The following is a 20,334-nucleotide window of genomic DNA, read 5'->3' on the forward strand; positions in this document are numbered from 1 at the left end:
AGTAGGGTAAACAAGCACAGTTTACCAAAGTAATATCCCTTACGTTTCTCTTCAAATTGAGAAACAGCAAGTAATATTTATTCATTGCCTAGGAACAAACACACAGCAGGGTTGAAAAGGAGATGTTACAAATGCAAACAAAAGCATAGTATCTCAACTCCAAACTTCATTAGGGATCTGGCAGTAGTTCCATGGCTGGAACTGTAAGCAGCTCATGCAGCCATAGCTCAAATTATAAGACTAACCTCCTTTCCAAGGTCTGCAGAAAACAACTAATCCATATTCCAATCTAAAGCTTTAAATACATTCCTAGGCACGTAGAAGAAATGCAGCATGCCTGTGAGACTGCCACTCACTTTTACCAACACCGAGACTCCATGGGCTATTTCTGCAGCCAGCTCTTGGAGTTGGTTTTCTGAAGACAGAAGAATCCCCTTCAGGCCAGCTGAAACACAGGATGTTCCGTCTGAACATCCGGAAACACTTTTTCACTGTGAGGGTGACTGAGAACTGGAAGGGTTTGCCCAGAGTTGTTGTTGAGTCTCCCTCCTTGGAGATATTCAGAAGCTGTCTGGAGATGGTCCTGGGCAACTGGCCCTAGGTGGCCCTGCTTGAGCAGAGGGGTTGGACTAGATGACCTTCAGAGGTCCTTTCCAACTTCAACCATTCTGTGATTCTGTGATTCTGTGATATTTGAACACTTCCTGGTCCAAAGGATGTGGGCAGCCTATCAGAGGGAGATCTGAGAACACATAGGTATGACGTTGTCAAAAATGGCAACTCCCTGCCATAAAATGGCATCTTAAACAAAATGGCAGCCTCTTTTGTGTGTAGGGGAAGGCACTTTCTGGTCTGATGTACTTCTGGGTAAACTGGAAGGGATGGCTGGTCCTGTCAGCCAATCACAACAGAGCATATGACCAGAAGAGGGGATTGCCTTCTGGGGCAAACGGTACATGTGGATGCCTGCAGGGGGGCAGGGCACCTGTCACTTCTTATCTTGGATAAAAGTTGTCCGTATATTACTGCCTTATATGGTAATTCTCCACATTATGACCCTGCACCTTATATGGCTACAGCTCCATATGGCGGTTGCGCAACTTTTAAGGTAGCATCTGGGCATTGTGCACACAATGGAAAGAACCAGCACAGAGGGGGAGCAGAGTTGGGATGCGATGATTGGTTATCAAGCCCAGATAGTGCTTCCATGACTCCACAATAAAAAAGGACAGTCTGATCAGGGAATTTGGAATTCCCAAGCCTGTCAGCTGGTCCAAGTCACTCGTAACAGAAACTATGCCCTGCTTCCTGCTGGCCTGCCTGATAACTTTGGTTATGTAAGTCTTCGCATGCCTGGATATTAAGTTTAGCCCAGTGAATTACTGGATTTAATGTTGTTTCAACCCCGTTAATTGTACTACTGATTTGTATTTGCTACTGTATTGTTATTTTGAGATAAATTGTTTAGCCCTAAAGCTGCTGGTCTGGTGTCTTGTTACTGTATTGGGTGTACATGCGTCAGAGTCAAATACTCTCTGACCAGATTCTTTTAGATACTCCACACAAGGAGGCTTTAATGTTTTAATACGAAAATTAATTAGTTGAAGATATTTGATGATACATGTGATTTTGATTTAGCAGAGTGATACAGCAATATACTGAAATCACAACAGAAGCATAATATAGCGATTGCAATATACAGTTGAATCACAAAACAAACATGATTCCCATTACCAGTCTATGCTCATCGTCACAACGCTGGGTGTCTCCAGTTGCTGGGAAGGAATACATGGGTTGAAGCCAGCTCAAGCCAGTTGCTCTCTTCAAAGTTCATTTTGCTAGTTGTTCGATTTTTATACTCTGTGATGGGCTGAGACACATATACCCTTCCCCCATGTTGGTCTGGCTGGCTCAGGAAGATAATACTTTCTATTGATTATTTTAGGGAAGGCCATTTACATATCCAGTTGACCCACTCAACTGATACAGCCATTTATCTAGAGCAAAGGTGACCCTCTGGTCCCCTTGGTCTTGAGATAAGTTCAGATAAGTTCAGCTTCCTTTACGATAGCTGTGGTCATTTCCTGCATTCTTTTCTGAGCTTCATGAGCGCATCATCCTTGCCTATCTTCTCTGAGCCTTCTTCTGTTGTAGGGGTTCCTTGATCAGTCACAACATGGCAATGTTTTGGTAGTGGGGGGGTGGCCTCTGTGGGAAGACATCAGGGACTGCCCTGTGCCAGGCACAGCCAGTTCCAGCTGGTTCGGCAACAGACTCACCACAGGTCAAAGCTGAGCCAATCAATCTGTGAAAACACATTTAAGGAAGGGGGGGGGACACGGGGAAGGCCAGACAGAGAGAGGAGGAGGGGAGAAAGAAAAAACCAAACAAAAAGAGAAATGGCAGAGGGAACACCAAGGTCAGAGAAGGAGGAGGAGGAAGTGCTCCATGGTGCTGGAGCAGATATTCCCTGCAGCCCATAGAGGACCAATACCCGAGAAGATGGATATTTCCTGAAGGAACTGCAGCCCAAGGAGAACCCACATTGGAGCATTTTTTTCCTGAAGGACTGCACCCTGCGGGAGAGCCCACACCAGAGCAGGGGAAGAGTGTGAGAGGGAAGGAGCAGCAGAGAGAAACTGCTATGTACTGACTGTAACCCCGCAATATCCCCCTGCACAACTCAGCAGGGTGGGGCAGGGTAGAGGCTATCAGAGTGAAGGAGTCAAGTTGAGTCTAGAAGAGGGGGGAGAGGAAAGGTGGTGTTTTAATGTTTGTCTTTGTTTCTCACTACCCAAATCTATTTTAATTGACAATAAATTTTTTTCCCCCCAAGTCGAGTCTGTTTTGCCCATGACAGTAACTGGTAAACAATCTCAACCTACAAGCTTTCTCATCCTATTTTCTCCCCCGTCCCGCTGAGGAGGGGGAATGAATGTGCAGCTGGGTGGGCATTTGGCTGTTAGCTAAGGCTAACCCACCACATTAACTATATCCCAAACCTATAAATTGGCAGGACTGCCTTAAGCCCCTTACACAGGCAAAGTATGAAAGCCTCCCCTGTCATGCTGTCCCCTAGACACATCTGCTCTGCCTCCTGCACCTTCATTTCTCTTCAGGTTGTAGCAACCCTCCAGCAACATACCTAGCTTACAGTCCTTCTCAGTATGTTAGCAAGCCTTTTTGCAAAGACACTCTTGCCCCACTTTGTCAAATGTATCCCATCCCTGCTCAGCAGTCCTCACTCCTCAAATAGGGTCCCATAGTTATAGAAGCCAAAGCCCTATCTGTGTGACACCAGCCCCACAGCCAGGTGTTGATCTGCTGAATGAGTCCAGTTCTACATGAGCCTTTCCCCTTCACTGACAGGTCTGAGGAGACACCATCTGAGCCCCCATGCCCTTTACCCTCATCCCCAAAGCTCTGTAGTCACTCTTGATACACTTTGGGATACCCTTGACAGTACTGTTCCTGCCTACATGGAAGAACAGGAAAGGGGTAATAGTCAGAGGGCCAGACAAGCCCTGGCAGTCCCTCTGCAACATCCTGGATTCTAGTTCCTGGCAAGCAACAAACTTCCTGAGACATCAGGTCAGGTTGGCAGACTGATGCTTCCATCCCCTGCAGGAAGGAGTCTCCAGTAACTATCACATGCCTTTTCTCCTTCATGCAGACACAAGGCTTTGGCTCACCTAGCTCTGATGAATCCCCTGAAGGGTCTTGTTTGTCCTCACCAGTGCCCAGAGCATTATTCCTATTCTGAAGTGCTTAGTCCCTTTGTGCCCCTGCTCTATCTGTTGTTCTCTGTGTTCTCTGTGAGGAGGAGTTTAAGAGAATGGGGTGTGCCAAAAGGATCAGAGAGACACAAAGAAGTTTGAACATGCACAAGCGCTATGGACCCCTCCTAGGAGGCTACTCAAGGGGCATCCATGTAACCCCTGCCCCGGGGCAAAGAAGAAACCAATCTTGTGAGCTGAAACAAGAGGGCCTCACAGACCCAAACCACCAGGATGACCATTGTGCTGGTTTTGGCTGGGATAGAGTTAATTTTCTTCACAGTAGCTGGTAAGGGGCTATGTTTTGGATTTGTGCTGGAAACAGTGATGATAATACAGGGATGTTTTCGTTATTGCTGAGCAGTGCTTACACAGCGTCAAGGCCTTTTCTGCTACTCACACCGCCCCGCCAGCAAGTAGGCTGGGGGTGCACAAGAAGCTGGGAGGGGACACAGCTGGGACAGCTGACCCCAACTGACCAAAGGGATATTCCATACCATATGACATCATGCTCAGCAATAAAACTAGGGGGGAGGTTGGCAGGGGGGCCACTGCTCAGGGACTGGCTGGGCATCGGTCAGTTGGTGGTGAGCAATTGTTTTCATTTGCATCACTTGTCTTTCTTGGGTTTTATTTCTCTCTCTCTGTTATTTTCCTTTTCATTACAATTTATTTTTATTATTATTATTATTTTATTTCAATTATTAAACTGTTTTTATCTCAACCCACGAGTTTTCTCATTTTTACCCTTCTGATTCTCTCCCCCATCCTGCTGGGGGGGAGTGAGCAGCTGTGTGGTGCTTAGTTGCTGGCTGTGGTTAAACCACGACAGACATGCAGTATTACCGGGGCAGCCTTTGGGCTTTGTGCTGTGCTGCAAGACACAGGCAACACTATCCACTAAAATGGAAACCCAGAACAAAATGCCAACTTCGAAAGAACGTGTGCATGGTGATGTAGTGATCCTAACTAGAAGACAATTGTACATCAAGGAGTTAGTGATCCACACAACAATTAAGCTAAGTAAGCCCAGGCCTGCATTGTGCTGCACATATCCCTTAGCCGCAGGATAAATTTAGCCAGCTCATTGTAAGAGGAGCCTGCAGGCAGCTCCCACTTGGTATCAGTGATTACACCCCCTGCATTTCCTTGCCTTGGTCTAAAAGTAAAGCAGTGAGTTCTCATGTAAACATCCTTTCTGTTTGACAGCAGAAATGAACAGAATTGTTTTCTTGTAAGAAAACCCTAGAAGAGCTCAAATGACCAAAATGGAGTAACCCTTTCTACAGACAGGGTTTGCATGGTGTGCTGCACCCTCATCAGAGGCCCATTCAATGCTGCACAACTTGGGGTTCCCAGCATCTGAAGGGACATAACATTATCTATACTATCCTCTCCTTGGACAGGCTGGATCGATGGGCCCAGGCCAACTGTATGAGATTCAACAAGGCCAAGTGCCAGGTCCTGCACTTCGGCCACAACAACCCCATGCAGCGCTACAGGCTTGGGGAAGAGTGGCTGGAAAGCTGCCTGGCGGAAAAGGACCTGGGGGTGCTGGTCGACAGCCGGCTGAACATGAGCCGGCAGTGTGCCCAGGCGGCCAAGTAGGCCAACGGCATCCTGGCCTGTATCAGAAATAGTGTGGCCAGCAGGAGTAGGGAAGTGATCGTGCCCCTGTACTCAGCACTGGTGAGGCCACACCTCGACTACTGTGTTCAGTTTTGGGCCCTCACTACAAGAAGGACATTGAGGTGCTGGAGCGTGTCCAGAGAAGGGCAATGAAGCTGGTGAGGGGTCTGGAGAACGTGTCTTATGAGGAGCGGCTGAGGGGACTGGGGTTGTTTAGCCTGGAGAAGAGGAGGCTGAGGGGAGACCTTATCGTGCTCTACAACTACCTGAAAGGAGGCTGTAGCGAGGTGGGTGTCGGTCTCTTCTCCCAAGTAAGTAGCGATAGGACGAGAGGAAATGGCCTCAAGTTGTGCCAGGGGAGGTTTAGATTGGACATGAGGAAAAATTTCTTTCCTGAAAGAGTGGTGAAACATTGGAACAGGCTGCCCAGGGAAGTGGTGGAGTCCCCATCCCTGGAGGTATTTAAAAGACGTGTAGATGAGGCACTTAGGGACATGGTTTAGTGGGCATGGTGGTGTTGGGTTGACGGTTGGACTCGATGATCTTAGAGGTCTCTTCCAACCTTAATGATTCTATGATTCCTTCTTTATAGTGTTAGCTCTAATAAATAGCATTTTAAATGATACATTACAGAGTCTAAGTGCCTTTCTTACCGTGATCATCGTGAACCAGCACCTCCTGGTGCAAAACACCCTCCTCCCTCTTTACTCCCGAATCCCTACCCCCCCAATCCCCTTCTGCCCTCTCCCCCACCTCTCCCTCTTTCCACCTCCCCATACTCCCTCCCCCTTACCCCCAACCCCCTTCTCCTTTCCCCCTCCTCCCTTCCCCACAACCCCCTCTCCCTACTTTCCCCTCTTCCCCTTCCCTTCAACCCCACGCCCCTGTGCCCCCTCCCCTCCTCCCTACTCTCCCTTCTTCCCGCTCCCCATACCTCCCTCTCACTTCCTGTCCTCCTCCCAACTCCCCCTCCCCATTTTCCCCATCTCCCTCTCCCTCTTACCCCTCCCCCTTCTCTCCTCTCCTCTCCTCCCCTCCCTACTCCCTCCTCCTACCACCCCTCCCCCATCCGATCCATTCTTCCCCCCTCCCCCCATCTCCCTCTCCCCTCCCATGATAGGTGTTTTACCTTTTCAATTTCTTCTCTAGACTAATGTCTTTTCGCAAAAGACAAAAAGTTGCAGGGAAAGCAAATAAAATTCTGCAAGTCACAAACTTTTTGCTTTTTCATCATTCTTTATAAGGTTCTGCCTCCCCCCTTCCCAACTATGTGGCTCTCACTTCTCGGGACATGTCCGTCACAGTAATCAGGCATGCCACTGCTATCTTAAACCTCTTATGGGAAAGCTCCTCCAGCAGTCAGGAGCTGCGCAAGGTTTGGAGCTCGCCCTCCCCATTCTGAAACACACATCCCTATCCTTTGGAGCCTAACACTAGTAAGAGGCAGAATGAAAAAAAAAATGCACAGAAAAGTATGGAAACATCCCACTAAAATGGCTTAGTTCACCTGTGACAAATCAGTATGTTACTGTGGCCACAAGGTCGCCCTCTCTTCACCTCAGCACTTCGCAGCCTAAGCAGAAACACTGAGAATTATCAAGACTAGGTAAAACCCACGCGTGTGCAATATGGCACCTGTTGCAGGCAGGCTGGCATTTACCTTTCTCGGCTGATTAAGAAGTCACCCGAGTACCCTCAGCATTGCAGGAGTCAGGCAGCCAGGACGGGGCAGGAAGCATCAGGGCATGTGTCAGATTCATCACTGCTCGCTACACCTCCCCGAATTACAGAGGGTTTTGCAAGCCACACTGGAAAGGAGAGGGAATGGGAAGTATCATGAACCACCTCGCTGAACTTGTCCCCTTCCTCGAGGCTGCTGTCGGGTTGCTGCCATTCCTCGCTCTCTGGCGTCCTTACTAGGGGGCGAGGGGGGAGATCTCCGTGCACCCGCAAAGGCGCAGCCCCACCGCTACAGCAGTGTGTTCTACAACAGGGGCGAGCGGGAGGACTCTTCTCTCTGCCTCACGCGGCACGCGGGCAGTTGTCAGAGGCCGAAGTGGTGGAAGAGGCTGTGTCTCTGGAGAATGCCTGGAGACAGCAGTCTTGCCTAGTTTGGAGGAAGAAGGGGAGAGCCCCATCCAGTACATGTAAGCTACGCTCAACTCCGCGGCTTTCCCTGCGTTGGGTGGTGCCGATCCTCCTTTCCATTGGGTGTGTATTTCCTCTTCCTTCCTGTGTGCAGTAGCAGCGGCTATTGGACAGAGAAGGAATGAAGAAAAAAGAGAGAAAGAATTAAAAAAAACCAAAACAGGTGGAGAAGGAAAGAAACTGGGAGACCTTGAGCCTAGGACGGGAAAGAGCTGAGGGGTGCAAGGAGTCAGTGTTCTTACAGTAACAATAGAAGAGGGAACAGAGGTGGGGACTCAGGAAGAGGGGTGTAGATTAAAGCGGCGGAAGAGGAAGAGAGGCCTAAGATTCACTGTATTGCGGCGCCTGGGAAGTTACTGCTGGTGGATCCGCCCCCCGGAGGGAGGGAGGGAGGGAGGGAGGCAGGCAGGCAGGCAGGCAGGCAGGCCGGCCGGCCGGCCGGGGCCGTTGGAACAGATATCTCTTTGCTTCACCCCTCCATTTCTTTCCCCTTTTTGTTGCTTGTTCGCTTCGCGCTTGGGGGTCAGTGCGTAAGGCGGGAGGGACCTAGGCTAAAGCGACGCCCGAGCAGCCCAGCGGGAGCCTAGGGACAGGCCTGGGCTGCAGCCTCAAAATTAGGATGTCCCGACATGAAGGTGAGAGACCCAAGGCCGCGGGGGAGGGGGCGGGGAAGAGATGTCCTTGGGCCTTGTACGGCATTAGGGCCTCGCATGCCGCCGTGTGAGGTGGGTCAACATGGCGGCGCTGCCGTCGCTGAGAGCGGAGCCTGTGGAGTCGGTCGCGGAAAGTGGCCGTGGTGGGAGGAGGAAGGCGGCGGCCAGGCCTCGCTTTGCAGTGTCGCGGGAGGGGAGGTGGCGGCCGTGTCCGTTACGGGTAGGCCCCGAGTCCCTTTTCTGTCGCCACTAAGCACGTACGCTAGGCCCGTGCTCGCTGAGGTTGAAGGGCCTGCTGCAGCTTGAAGTGGGTCTGATCTCTGTCACCCTTCACTCACCTGCGACTCGGGCCTTGCCTCGCCCTGGGCAAGGAGTATGTCCGAGGCAGATAATAGAGGGGAGGAGATAGGAGAGCTGTTTATTTTCACTCCTCTTACTTCACTGTTTGAAGGATGGGCCTGAGAGGTGGGCCTGGAGGAATCTGCTTTGGGGGAAAGGAGGAAGGTGTAAGGGGGGTGGGAGGTGTGTGTCAGGGTGGCTTGCTGAGGTGTCCTGGGAGTTGTGAATGGCATGATGTGAAGGGAGAAGGGGTGCAGGAGGGGAAGGGGAGGCAGGCTTGGCATGATGTGCTCCCTGTGAGGGGAAGTGCCCCCAGGTTTCTTAGGGTGGGGGGGAGGAGAAGGGACTGTGGGGTCTGAGGCACGGGGAGAGTAGTGCTTGAGGGGAGGCGATGCAAGGAGGGTGGCCTGGCATCCAGGGGAAATGGATTAAGGTGTGGTCTGCTTTGGTATAATGAACGTGGTGGTGGGGGGTTGTGCGGCAGGTGTAGAGTGAACTCGTGCATGTAACTTGTTGTGGTGTTGGGATTGGAAGAAAGAGTTTATGCAGTCTTCATGGCCTTGTTCAGGTGTAGTTTGTATTTTGGTAGCTTTGGCGGGTTGAGAAGTAATATTCTTTTTTTAGTTTTGTATTTTAAAAGAGGAAACATGCTAATGTAGTAGCAGCTTTTGCAGAGAGGTCATCATACAATTATTTTGTGTGTTTGTCCTTGTTCTTCTGTTTTGTGGGGTTTTTGTTTGTGGGGTGTTTTTTTGCTATGGGTAAGTGAAGTGGATAGTTAAGGATTAATAAAAAAAAAAGTGAGAAGAATGGAGAGAAAAATGAAAGAAGGGAATTTATGTAGAGTGAAGTTGTGTGTGATATTTGTAAAGAAACTTGCTTGGTTTTCTACCTCTTCTTACCAGTAGTTGTACTAGTATAAAATATTCTGTAGAAGTTCTGCCTTGTATCTCGAAAGGATGATTTCTTGCTCTGTTAGGAACTAAATTTAGCACCTGTCTCCATACATAACTTTGATTCTCCTAGAGCTGTGAGAATAATCTTTTTAAAAGAAATGGAGATATCTTTATTTAATCTTAATGTTTTGAAAGCAATGTGCTAGAAGACTTCAATGTTTGGGAGTAATAATACTGACTTCTAGATGGAGGGTTGGTAGCTTGATGCTGAACTAGAGTAAGTATGATGGCTATTCGGTGTATAGCTACAGCATTTTGTTAGTGTGTGTGCTTGCCTATCTAAGACCAGTCTTGCCTGAATCTAACAACACTTTTTTTTCTAGTAAAGGTACCAAATCCTCTTGGTTCTTTTCTGATTAAGATGTGGTTTTGTGTGTGTGTTGCTTTTTTTTGGCGGGGTGTGGTTTTTTGGGGTTTGTTTGCTGTTTTTGGTGGTTCCCCCCCCCCCCCCCCCCCCCGAAGGTGAGTGGGGTTGTTGGATTATGCAGATAATGAGGCAAATGCTAACAACAGTGAGTAAAATAAGGGTTAATAAAAAGTTTTTGTTTGTGGCTTTGTTGGAGAAAGTACTCTGTAATCTGCTGCTGTGATAGATATCCATGGTATGCAATTTAAAGTGGGGTAGTAGGATGCAGACTTGTTAGGTTGCACTGGTTAAAGCTACAAAAGTTGTATGATGTGTTGTTCAGTGTTGTGATGTTTTAATAAAGGAGAAGAATTATCAAAACAGTTTTTTTTTAAATGTTTCTGATTGATAGAGGTTATGTTTTGAGGTTTTTCTAGTGGATATTAGGTTTTGTTTGTAGCACAGGGAATAATGTTTTTCTCAGTCTTTCTATTCATCAGCAGAAATCGAAGTATGGAAATAACGTTAAGCGTGGTTTTGTTAAAAATTGGAAACAGGTATATCAATGTTCTTTGAAGTTGCATGTTTTTAAAAATGAAAATAGTTATTTTCTAATAAACTGTTGATGGTAATGTTACATTGTTGACATAAATATCTTTTTATATAAAGAAGGAAAAACCCTATCAAAACTGAAAAGATATAAAGCTGCAGCAACAGTTGTACTTTGATAGAATTTTTTTTTATAGGAACCTGTTTTTTCTTGAGTTTAATGTTTTTCTTTTACTCCCCATTTAACATGTTTTAAGTGTTAATTTTATATTGGTTATAAGGTTAGAATAAGTTGCCTTGATGTAGGGTTTGTGGTTGGCTGAGAGTTCTCAATCTGTAAGTTGATGGAAGTTGTTTTTGCAAGGATAAGGTATAGGAGAAAAGTGAGTTACAACTTATTAACATGATTGAATCTCTGCTGTGTGTGTTTTGTCAAAATGGCTTGTTCTTGCCAGAATCAGTTTTGTGATGGGGAAGGATGTATTTGAGAAGATAAATGCTGGAGAACTTGGAATTCCAATGTCTCAGGGCTCTAAATAAGTATTTGATGGAGGTATAAGCTTACTTTTCATCAGGGTCTCTTGGCAATTTTCTTTGCTTTGCGGCAAGAAATTAAGTCATGTTGTGGATCAGAAGTTGGTTGGGAGACAGGAAAAGAGAGAGTAGAATTCAACCATCGACCTTTTGCCATTGACTGTTTAATACCTTCAGAAATGGAACTGGTATAGAACTTTAAAAACTATCCAGAGAGTGGAGGATGTGGGGGAAGGGAATAGTGGGATAGAAATGTTTGCAAATAAGACAGTTATTTGAGCTAGGGGGTGACTAGAAGGTCTTCCAAGAAAGAGCTAAATAAGCTTTTAACTTTAGAAAGAGCTGAATAAGCTCAATGCATGAGCAGCACAAGATGAGTGAAATTAACTTGTGTTAAAAGGAAAAGCAATAGGGAGAAATTAACTCTTCAGGTTCCTTAAAGTGTCTACTTCAGTGGTATCAACTTGGGAAAGGTTGTGGGGTATCACTGTAGATAATCATGCTTCTGTTTTTACTGCTACTGTGTTTGTTGGTAAGATGTGAAAAATGTTACTGCATTCAAGAAGCTGCTCAGAACAGTAAAGTTGTCAAGTTGAGCACTCAGGAGTTGAGATGTGCCAGAACTAGCTTGCGCAGAGAAACCTAATTCAGCCCTCTTTGAGTACATGCACTGTGAAATTATAGCCTCATTATCTTCTCTGTTGTACCCTGCCTTGTCAAGGGTGTATAGGGAAGGAGGCTGTTGTATGTAGGGGAGGATCCTTGTTCTTTTTTTGGAGGTGGACAGTAAACAAGGAGATGAGGCATTGTAGAAAGAAAGTATTTTTGTGATGTTGATAGTTGAATTTTGTTGTGGAAAGCTGGATTCATTCCTGCCTCTTCTATGGAGTTCTTGGGAAATGCCAGGCAAATCACTTGGACAAGAGTTTACAGTTGGCTGCTATCTGTTTGTTTTTTGTTTCATGAAGGCCCAACTGAAAATTTTGGGCATTCACAGCTGCAACTCTAATACCTGCAAATTAGTGGCTTTTCTCCTATTTTAGTTCTTAGAAATGTTTTGGCTGAAACTTACAAACAAAATGCATTCTTGGCCTAGGGAACTTTAACTAGGTGGACAAATGTGGTTGTTAAAGGCTGTGAAAATGAGCCATAAGGAGAAGACCAACAAACAGTTAAATTCAGGCAGCACTGTCAGATTTCAGTATAACAGTGTTATAAACTATTGTATGCAGCTTGAATCCCCTCCAAAGAACTGAAGAAGTGATGTGACTGGGGGGGACGACAAAGGACTATTGCATGAATAGAGACTGAAAAAATCTTTATCTTCAAGGTTGACAAAGAGAATCTAAAAAGAATGAATAGCTTAATATAGATGAAGAGTGCCTATAACTGTGGTTTTTTTAATAATGCAAGAACAGGAGGTTATACAATTACAGAGGCTGATAATTCAAAACTGATTAACAGAAGTGCTTTTTCACACTGTGTAACTAGACTGTGCAATACTTTTTCTGTGAAAAAGTTATACCACCTGGTTTCCAGTTTGAAGGATTAAAACTTTGGATTCTATCTCAAACTTCATATTTCATGTCTCTTAACTATTTGAGACTAAAAGGTTGCTGTAGAGAATCTAATGTCTGATATTCTGTGATGTTCCTACAACTTTCCATGAATAGTCAGCTGAATCTCTGATCTGAACTCATGAGAATTCCTATGTTCTTATGTAAATATGATCCTTAATGTCGTTCACATGTATTGGGTTTACGTGGCAAGGCTTTGGTGGTGGTGGTGGGGGGCTGCAGGGGTGGCCTCAGTGAGAAGAGACATGGGGCTGCCCATGTGCTGGACAGAGCTGCTTCTAGCTGGCTCTGCAAAGAACCCACTGCTGGCCAAAGCTGAGGCAGTCATTGAAGCTGATGGCACCTCTGTTAAAACAAATTTAAGAAAGGGTAAAAATGCTGTGCAGCAGTGTGTGTAAGAAAGGGGGGAGGGGAGTGGAAGTGTAAGAAACAATCTTGCAGACAGCAAGGTCAGAAAAAAAGGAGGGGGAGGAGGTGCTCTGGGTGCTATAGCAGGTATATTTCCCTGCAGCCTATGGAGAGGAGTGGGAGCAGGCCAGTGGTGGAACCTGTGGCCTGTGGAGAGGACCATGATGGAGCAGGCTCCAGGAGGAAACTGCGGCCCGTGGAGATGATCTGGTGCAGGAGCAGGCTAATGGCAGAAACTGTGGCCCATGGAGAGGACCCCATGCTGGAGTAGTCTTTTCCTGAAGGACTATAGTCCGTGGAGAGGATCTGTGCTGGAGCAGGGGAAAAGTGTGAGAAGGGAGCGTGTTGTGGTTTAACCTGGCAGGCAGCTAAACACCACACAGCTGTTCGCTCACTCCCCCCACCCCCAGTGGGATGGGGGAGAGAATCGGGGGGGGGGGGGGAGTAAAACTCGTGGGTTGAGATAAAGACAGTTTAATAGGACAGAAAAGGAAGGGAAAATAATAATGATAAAAGAATATACAAAATAAGTGATGCACGATGCAATTGCTCACCACCCACTGACTGATGCCCAGCCAGTTCCTGAGCAGTGGCTGCGCTGCCCCCCCCCCCCCCCCCCCCAGCCAACTCCTCCCAGTTTTTTTTGTTCATCGTGACATCATATGGTATGGAATATCCCTTTGGCCAGTTTGGGTCAGCTGTCCTGGCTGTGCCCCCTCCCAGCTTCTTGTGCACCTCCAGCCTTCTCAGTCGGTAGAGCATGGGAAGCTGAAAAGTCCTTGGCTAGTGTAAGCACTGCGCAGCAACAACTAAACCATCCATGTGTTATCAACATTGTTCTCCTCCTAAATCCAAAACACAGCACTGTACCAGCTACTAGGAAGAAAATTAACTCTATCCCAGCCGAAACCAGGACAGAGCGGCAGAGACAAACTGTTATTAACTGACTGCAACCCCCAATTTCACATCCCTCTTGTGCCTCTTGGTTTGGGGGGAGGAAGTAGAAGAGAGGAATAAAGGAGTGAAGTTGAGCCTGGGAAGAAGGGGGGGAAGGGAAGGTGTTTTAGTTTTTTGGGTTTGTTTCTCGCCATCCTACTTTATTCTTAATTGGCAATAAATTAAATTAATTTTCTCCAAGTCAAGTCTGTTTTGCTTGTGGCAGTAATTGGTAAGCGATCTCCCTATCTTTATCTCTACCCATGAGCTTTTCCATTCTATTCCACCCCCCCATCCTCTTGAGGAGGGGGAGTGAGAGTGGGTGGCTATCTGGTAGCCAGCTGAGGTTAACCCACCCACATGTTTGTTTCAAAGTTAATTATGATAATGCTGTGATAAAGTAACAATGAAATAAGGTCATTTTGAATTTCTTTCAGTGCAGAGTATAGTGACATGCTCAGTAGTTTCACTGGTTTCCAGTATATGTAAATGAATTTTTTGGTTTTGAGCTATTTCATGAGACTTTATTTTGCATAAGCTTGACAACTGTCTAGACTGTGAAAGTGAGTGAGGTCTCTGCAAAGTTAAAATATTTTCTCCCTCGTAGAAGTACCTTCAACTTTTCTTATCACTTGCATAAGTGCTCTTCGTTCATAGAGTTCAGAACTGAATCTCAGAAGTGAGTACAAGCAGTTGCTTGACTCATACCTTTTGCAGCCTTTGGTTCAAGGAGCCCTTCTTGAACATGAATAAAACCTTGAGGGTTTAATTCATGAAGAGTGACTAGGTTTGTTGTTTAAGCTAAAGCTGTCTTCTCTACCTCTGCAAAACATTTGAGTTGCTCTACAGATTCATGGTAGTGTTGCAAGAAATTGGTGGTAGCCTCTGTGAATAAATATATGGGCATGTGCAAGTGTGCTAGAAAGCCTTCAGTATTATTTGGGGTCTGGACATAAGTGTCTTGAAGGTATCCAATTGGATAGTCATGCTCTAAACTGCTTTATTAGTGATGATATCTGGGTACCTATCTCAAGTATCCCAGCCCCAGCAGCAGTGGATTATAGGAGTTTCTCAAGGTTGAAAATGTATTAGGAGATATTAGTAGAAGGGCTCATTGTGTACCTGTCAGTAATTTCAATCTTTGCTGTGAAAAAAAATTACTAAAAATAGCGTTCAGATTTATTTGCTACACATTTATTGCATAATTTATATACTTCTGTGTAAACTGGCTGTATTTTAGAGAATTTTTTGCTTGGGTGGATCTTGAAATTGCTGGGAGTCTCAATATAGATAAGCCTTTGTCAGCTGGACTTCTATGATTATTAGAACGTCCTTGTAGCCAGACAACAGATTCATTTACAGCAGATTTCATTCTAAATTTGACTATGGAAAGGTAGGTGTCTGAAAGAAAAATTCAAGATGCCCTTTAAGAAGGGCATCAAAGCTTTGCCAAAGTAGCCATAGAGAATGCAACTCTTCGCAGTTTAAGCTTTTAAAACACCCCCCTCCCCCCAACTCTTAAGATTGTGTGAACTACTTTATATATCTTAATTCTGTCCCTGTCCCCTGCTATTGTATGTATTGCCCATGTAAGATGAAAATATCAACAAATGTAAGTTGACTTGATTGGTGTACAGATAGAAGGCTCATCCCCAGACTCTTACTCCTGCTGTAAACCATGATCATCTTTCATTTTATAGACTTGTAATTGTAAATTATATTCATTAAATCAATTGCAGATTTATTAAGTTGAATTGGAAGCTGGGTGGTATCAGTTGACTCCTAAAGACTTTAGATATGCTTCCCAGCACTCTTCTCCCTTGGTTATCTTCAACTTCAGAGAACTCTAAGGATGAAAAGCTTTTTGCCCTGTGTTTTGGATACTGAAAGCAGAATAGATGCAATGATCTGCAAAATGTTCTCTTTCAGGTCTCTTGGTATAAGGCCTACAAATTGCCAGACTGTTTGGTAGGCAGGACCCAACAGTATGGAAAAAAACCAACAACTTCCAGGATAAGGAAGACTTGGTGTGAGGAGCTGAAAAAGTAATATGGAACCTTCTTATAGAAGAAGGCTGAACATGAGCCGGCAGTGTGCCCAGGCGGCCAAGAAGGCCAATGGCATCCTGGCCTGTATCAGAAATAGTGTGGCCAGCAGGAGTAGGGAAGTGATCGTGCCCCTGTACTCGGCACTGGTGAGGCCCCACCTCAAATACTGTGTTCAGTTTTGGGCCCCTCACTACAAGAAGGACGTCGAGGTGCTGGAGCGTGTCCAGAGAAGGGCAACGAGGCTGGTGAGGGGTCTGGAGAACAAGTCTTATGAGGAGCGGCTGAGGGAACTGGGACTGTTTAGCCTGGAGAAGAGGAGGCTGAGGGGAGACCTCATCGCTCTCTACAACTACCTGAAAGGAGGTTGTAGCGAGGTGGGTGTCGGTCTCTTCTCCCAAGTAACAAGCGATAGGACGAGAGGAAATGGCCTCAAGTTGTGCCAGGGGAGGTTTAGATTGGATGTAAGGAAAAACTTCTTTCCTGAAAGAGTGGTGAAACATTGGAACAGGCTGCCCAGGGAAGTGGTTGAGTCCCCATCCCTGGAGGTATTTAAAAGACGAGTAGATGAGGTGCTTAGGGACATGGTTTAGTGGACATGGTGGTGTTGGGTTGACGGTTGGACTCGATGATCTTAGAGGTCTTTTCCAACCTCAGTGATTCTATGATTCTAAGAGTGCTTTATAAGTAAAGGATGTTCTTAGAGTAGTTCTGTGACCCTCATGGGTCAAACTACTAGTGGTAGGTGTTGCTATAGATGTTATTCCAGATTGCGGATCCCCTGTTCCTTCAGACAGCTGAGCACAAGTTATTAGGCTTAACGCATGGCAGCGTATTAAAGAAATCATATTTAAATGGTGTTTTCACATATATGGGCGTGTGTTATAGTCTGTAATGGTGTGAGAAAAGTAAATTATTCAGTCTTTTACGTAATGGAGAATCATGGCTTTCCAGTAACTGGTTCCCTGTTACTCTTTTGTTTCTTGTATCCTAGAAGCAGGAATGATTTAAGCAGTGTGACCAGAAAGCTAAATAAGGAGCTCATTTCTGATAGAATTGTTGAGAATCATATGTAAAAATACAACAGTCTATTCAGGAATTAAAAAAAAACAACAAAAACCAACAAAAAAACCAACTTTGAAATAATAATTGGTTGGGGGTACAGAACTCTGAATTCTGGCTTGGAGGGAAGCCACAATGGATGTTTTCTGAGCAACTACATCAGATTAGCAGCTAATGGCTTCTGTTTGTGATGCTTGCACTGAATTTCATGTTAAACTTGCTCCAAACGCATTTTCCCTTTCCTCAAATGTTCTTTTTGTTAATTAATGCTTTTGAAGACAATGGAATTTTTTTTAACTATGTAGGATAATGTGTTAAACCTCTCTAGACTGCAAGAAGTTGCCTGCATTCTTCTTCGTGGCACTGACTTGGATCTCAGCTGTATGATGCAGTTATAGTCGTCTATGCTGCTTTAATTTCTTTTGGTTAAAATGAGGCAATACCTTTGACTTATTAGACTTATAGTTCAAGAAAAAAAATTAGAAGTTCAGGAGGCTAGAGAAGTTGTGTATAAATAATAAGGTTGAGAATACTTTTGTTTTCTACCAGTGGTTGTTCTAAGGCCTCTGCAAATGGTGCAGAAGAAAAGCAGACCTGTTCATAGGCTCTAACTTGAAAAAGCTCGAGCTATTTTGTAAAATACATTCTGTGGTAAATATTACAGCTGCTACACTAGGGCCTTTGCTGTATCATATCTCTCTCTTCTTTGACAGGCTAATGCAGGATTAAAAAAGTCTTGGACATGCGTTGGTATTGTCAGGAGGCTGGTATGAGGTGCTGAGCTGCTTCTGAATTAGTGTTCTGCAAAGCAACATTGCCAGTGCTGTAAGGTGGTGACTGCTATGGTGTGTGTGGCAGAATGTGGAAGGAGAGCAATTCATCCTTAGGATCTCCTGCAGGAGCCAGGGTGGGCTAACTCTCTATATAGAGAGCTCATAAAAGATGTGAAAATAAGTTTGTTTAAAGTAGTACTAGGAATATGGAAGTACTGTGCTACAGGTAGACTTACTCTATAGGCTAGAGCACCCCCCAAATGCCACCTTCTTAAAAATTGCTCTGAAATGAATTGATGGAATATCAAGCTCATGTATGTGTGTACATAATTTCCTAGACTAGAGAACTGTGCTGCCTTGATGTGGTAAAACAGTAGGGTGATAGAGTTGTATATTTCTGTGATGTGCATTCTTAAAAGGAAACTTGAGAATACAGCACATGGGTGAGACCATCTTATGTGCAGCATCAAAAAAAGAATGGTTTAGGTTGGAAGGGACCTTCAAAGGTCATCTAGTCCAACCCCCCTGCCATAGGCAGGGAAATCTTTCACTAGATCAGGTTGCTCGGAGCCCCGTCCAACCTGATCTTGAATGCTTCCAATAACAGGGCAACCTTCCAACTTCTCTGGGCGACCTGTTCCAGTGTCTCACCACCCTCATCGTAAAGAAATTTCTTCCTTATGTCCAATCTAAAACTACCCTCTTTCACTTTGTAACCATTACTCCTCATCCTATTGCTACAGGCCTTGGTAAAAAGTCTTTCCCCATCTTTCTTATAAGCCCCCTTTAAGTATTGAAAGGCCGCAATAAGGTCTACCCCAACTCTCTCAGCCTTTCTTCATAGGAGAGGTGTTCCAGCCCTCTGACCGCTTTTGTGGCCCTCCTCTGGACCTGCTCTAACAGGTCCATGTCTGTCTTTTACTGGGGACCCTGGAGCTGGATGCAGGACTCCAGGTGGGGTCTCACCAGAGCAGAGTAGAGGGGCAGAATCCCCTCCCTCGACCTGCTGGCCACGCTTCTTTTCATGCAGCCCAGGATACGATTGGCCTTCTGGGCTGCGAGCGCACATTGGCGGCTCATGTCCAGCTTCTCATCCACCAGTATCCCCAAGTCCTTCTCTGCAGGGCTACTCTCAATCCATTCATTGCCCGGTCTGTATTGATACTGGGGATTGCCCCGACCCAGGGGCAGGACCTTGCACTTGGCCTTGTTAAACCTCATGAGGTTCACACAGGCCCGCTTCTCAAGCCTGTCAAGGTCCCTCTGGATGGCGTCCCTTCCCTCTAGGGAATCAACTGCACCACTCAGCTTGGTGTTGTCTGCAAACTTTGTGAGGGTGCACTTAATCCCACTGTCTGTCACTGTTGAATATTTTCATCAGTATTAGTCTCAGTACGGACCCCTGAGGGACACCACTCTTGTTACTGGTTTCCACTTGGACGTTGAGCCATTGACATCTTATGTGCATCTTATGTTTTCTAAAGAAGGTGCTAACTACTGGAGGTGCATTTCATGTGAGGGTGAGCGTTTCCTCACAGGCATCTGACGATTTCAGATTGCTTATAAATGTACTGAGCAAAAATGACCCTTTTAAATGGCATTTGAGTGAAGCTCAATAGAAAACAAGATAGGGCTTATAGTTCTTTGAAATTTGAAGTTGGAGCTGTTTGCTCTTCAGTGTTTCAGCTGTCATAATCTCTTTCCCTGACATACTTCTATATTGTTACCTCATGGTTTTTTCTGTATTTTTCAGTGTGTCCCCTCCCTTTATTATCTAGGTTTTCTTCCTGAGCATCTGATTTCCTTTCTACTCTAGTGGTCAATACATGTAAGAACATACTATGCTTGCAGCAAGAGAGCACTGGACCTTTCTTTTGAACTAACTTTAGAGCATTGTCTTTCCTCTTACCTTTTATATGCAGATCAGAGACTCATGCTTTTCCTGTTTCATGACACTAACATAGTCCAGAGATCACAATATTTTCATATCCTAGCTTCTACAGGCAGTTTTTACCATACTGCTATTTATTGTTCAGTTGTGAGCCTCAATCAAATCTATATTCTCTCCTGTTATTTATCAGAACTACTGGGTCTTATTTTGCCACCTAGCAGACTTCTTAAGTCCGAAGTGCTGACTGTATCTCAGTTTTTATCCAATTCCTTTAGCTAAATATTAGATAAAAAAACTTGCTTCTCTGAATAAGTGAACAAGACTAAAATATACTGACTTAAAGATCAAGGGGACTCTTAGATAATCAATTGTGATTTTTTTTTTTCCTGAATGTGACTCTGCATCATATAAAAGGTATAATTGACAGAGTAGCTGTTTCTAGATTTCTAGCTTTATTTAAAATCTCCTAATTCTTAAGCATTTTGTAAGCTTTGCTTTTCTAATAGACAGGTCACTGAAATCATAATTGTCCTGGTGAAGGTTTGTCAAACTTGTGTTAATATAGTTGACCCCCCCACACCTGTTAAAATACTATTAAATAATATTATACTATTTTGTGCCTTTTCTTTTTGTAGTTGCACCTTGGGGTCTGAGTATATAATTAGGAATCATGAGACCTGGATTTTGATGCTCTCTTTGCTTGTGTCTCAAT

The 20,334-nt window shown here is 45.2% G+C and overlaps 1 protein-coding gene across 1 annotated transcript in view; it reads left to right on the top strand.

The window, feature by feature from the left end:
* Positions 1–7,975: 7,975 nt before the first annotated feature.
* The window catches only part of LOC143172047 (E3 ubiquitin-protein ligase KCMF1-like), a 57,892-nt gene continuing 45,533 nt past the window's right edge, over positions 7,976–20,334 (top strand). The window contains exon 1 of the mRNA XM_076361265.1: positions 7,976–8,188. Coding sequence (XP_076217380.1) covers positions 8,173–8,188 — 16 coding nt within the window. The 5' untranslated portion in view covers positions 7,976–8,172. The remainder of the gene's footprint in view (positions 8,189–20,334) is intronic.

The sequence above is a fragment of the Aptenodytes patagonicus genome, chromosome W, assembly GCF_965638725.1.
Source record: "Aptenodytes patagonicus chromosome W, bAptPat1.pri.cur, whole genome shotgun sequence".
Lineage (NCBI taxonomy): Eukaryota > Metazoa > Chordata > Aves > Sphenisciformes > Spheniscidae > Aptenodytes > Aptenodytes patagonicus.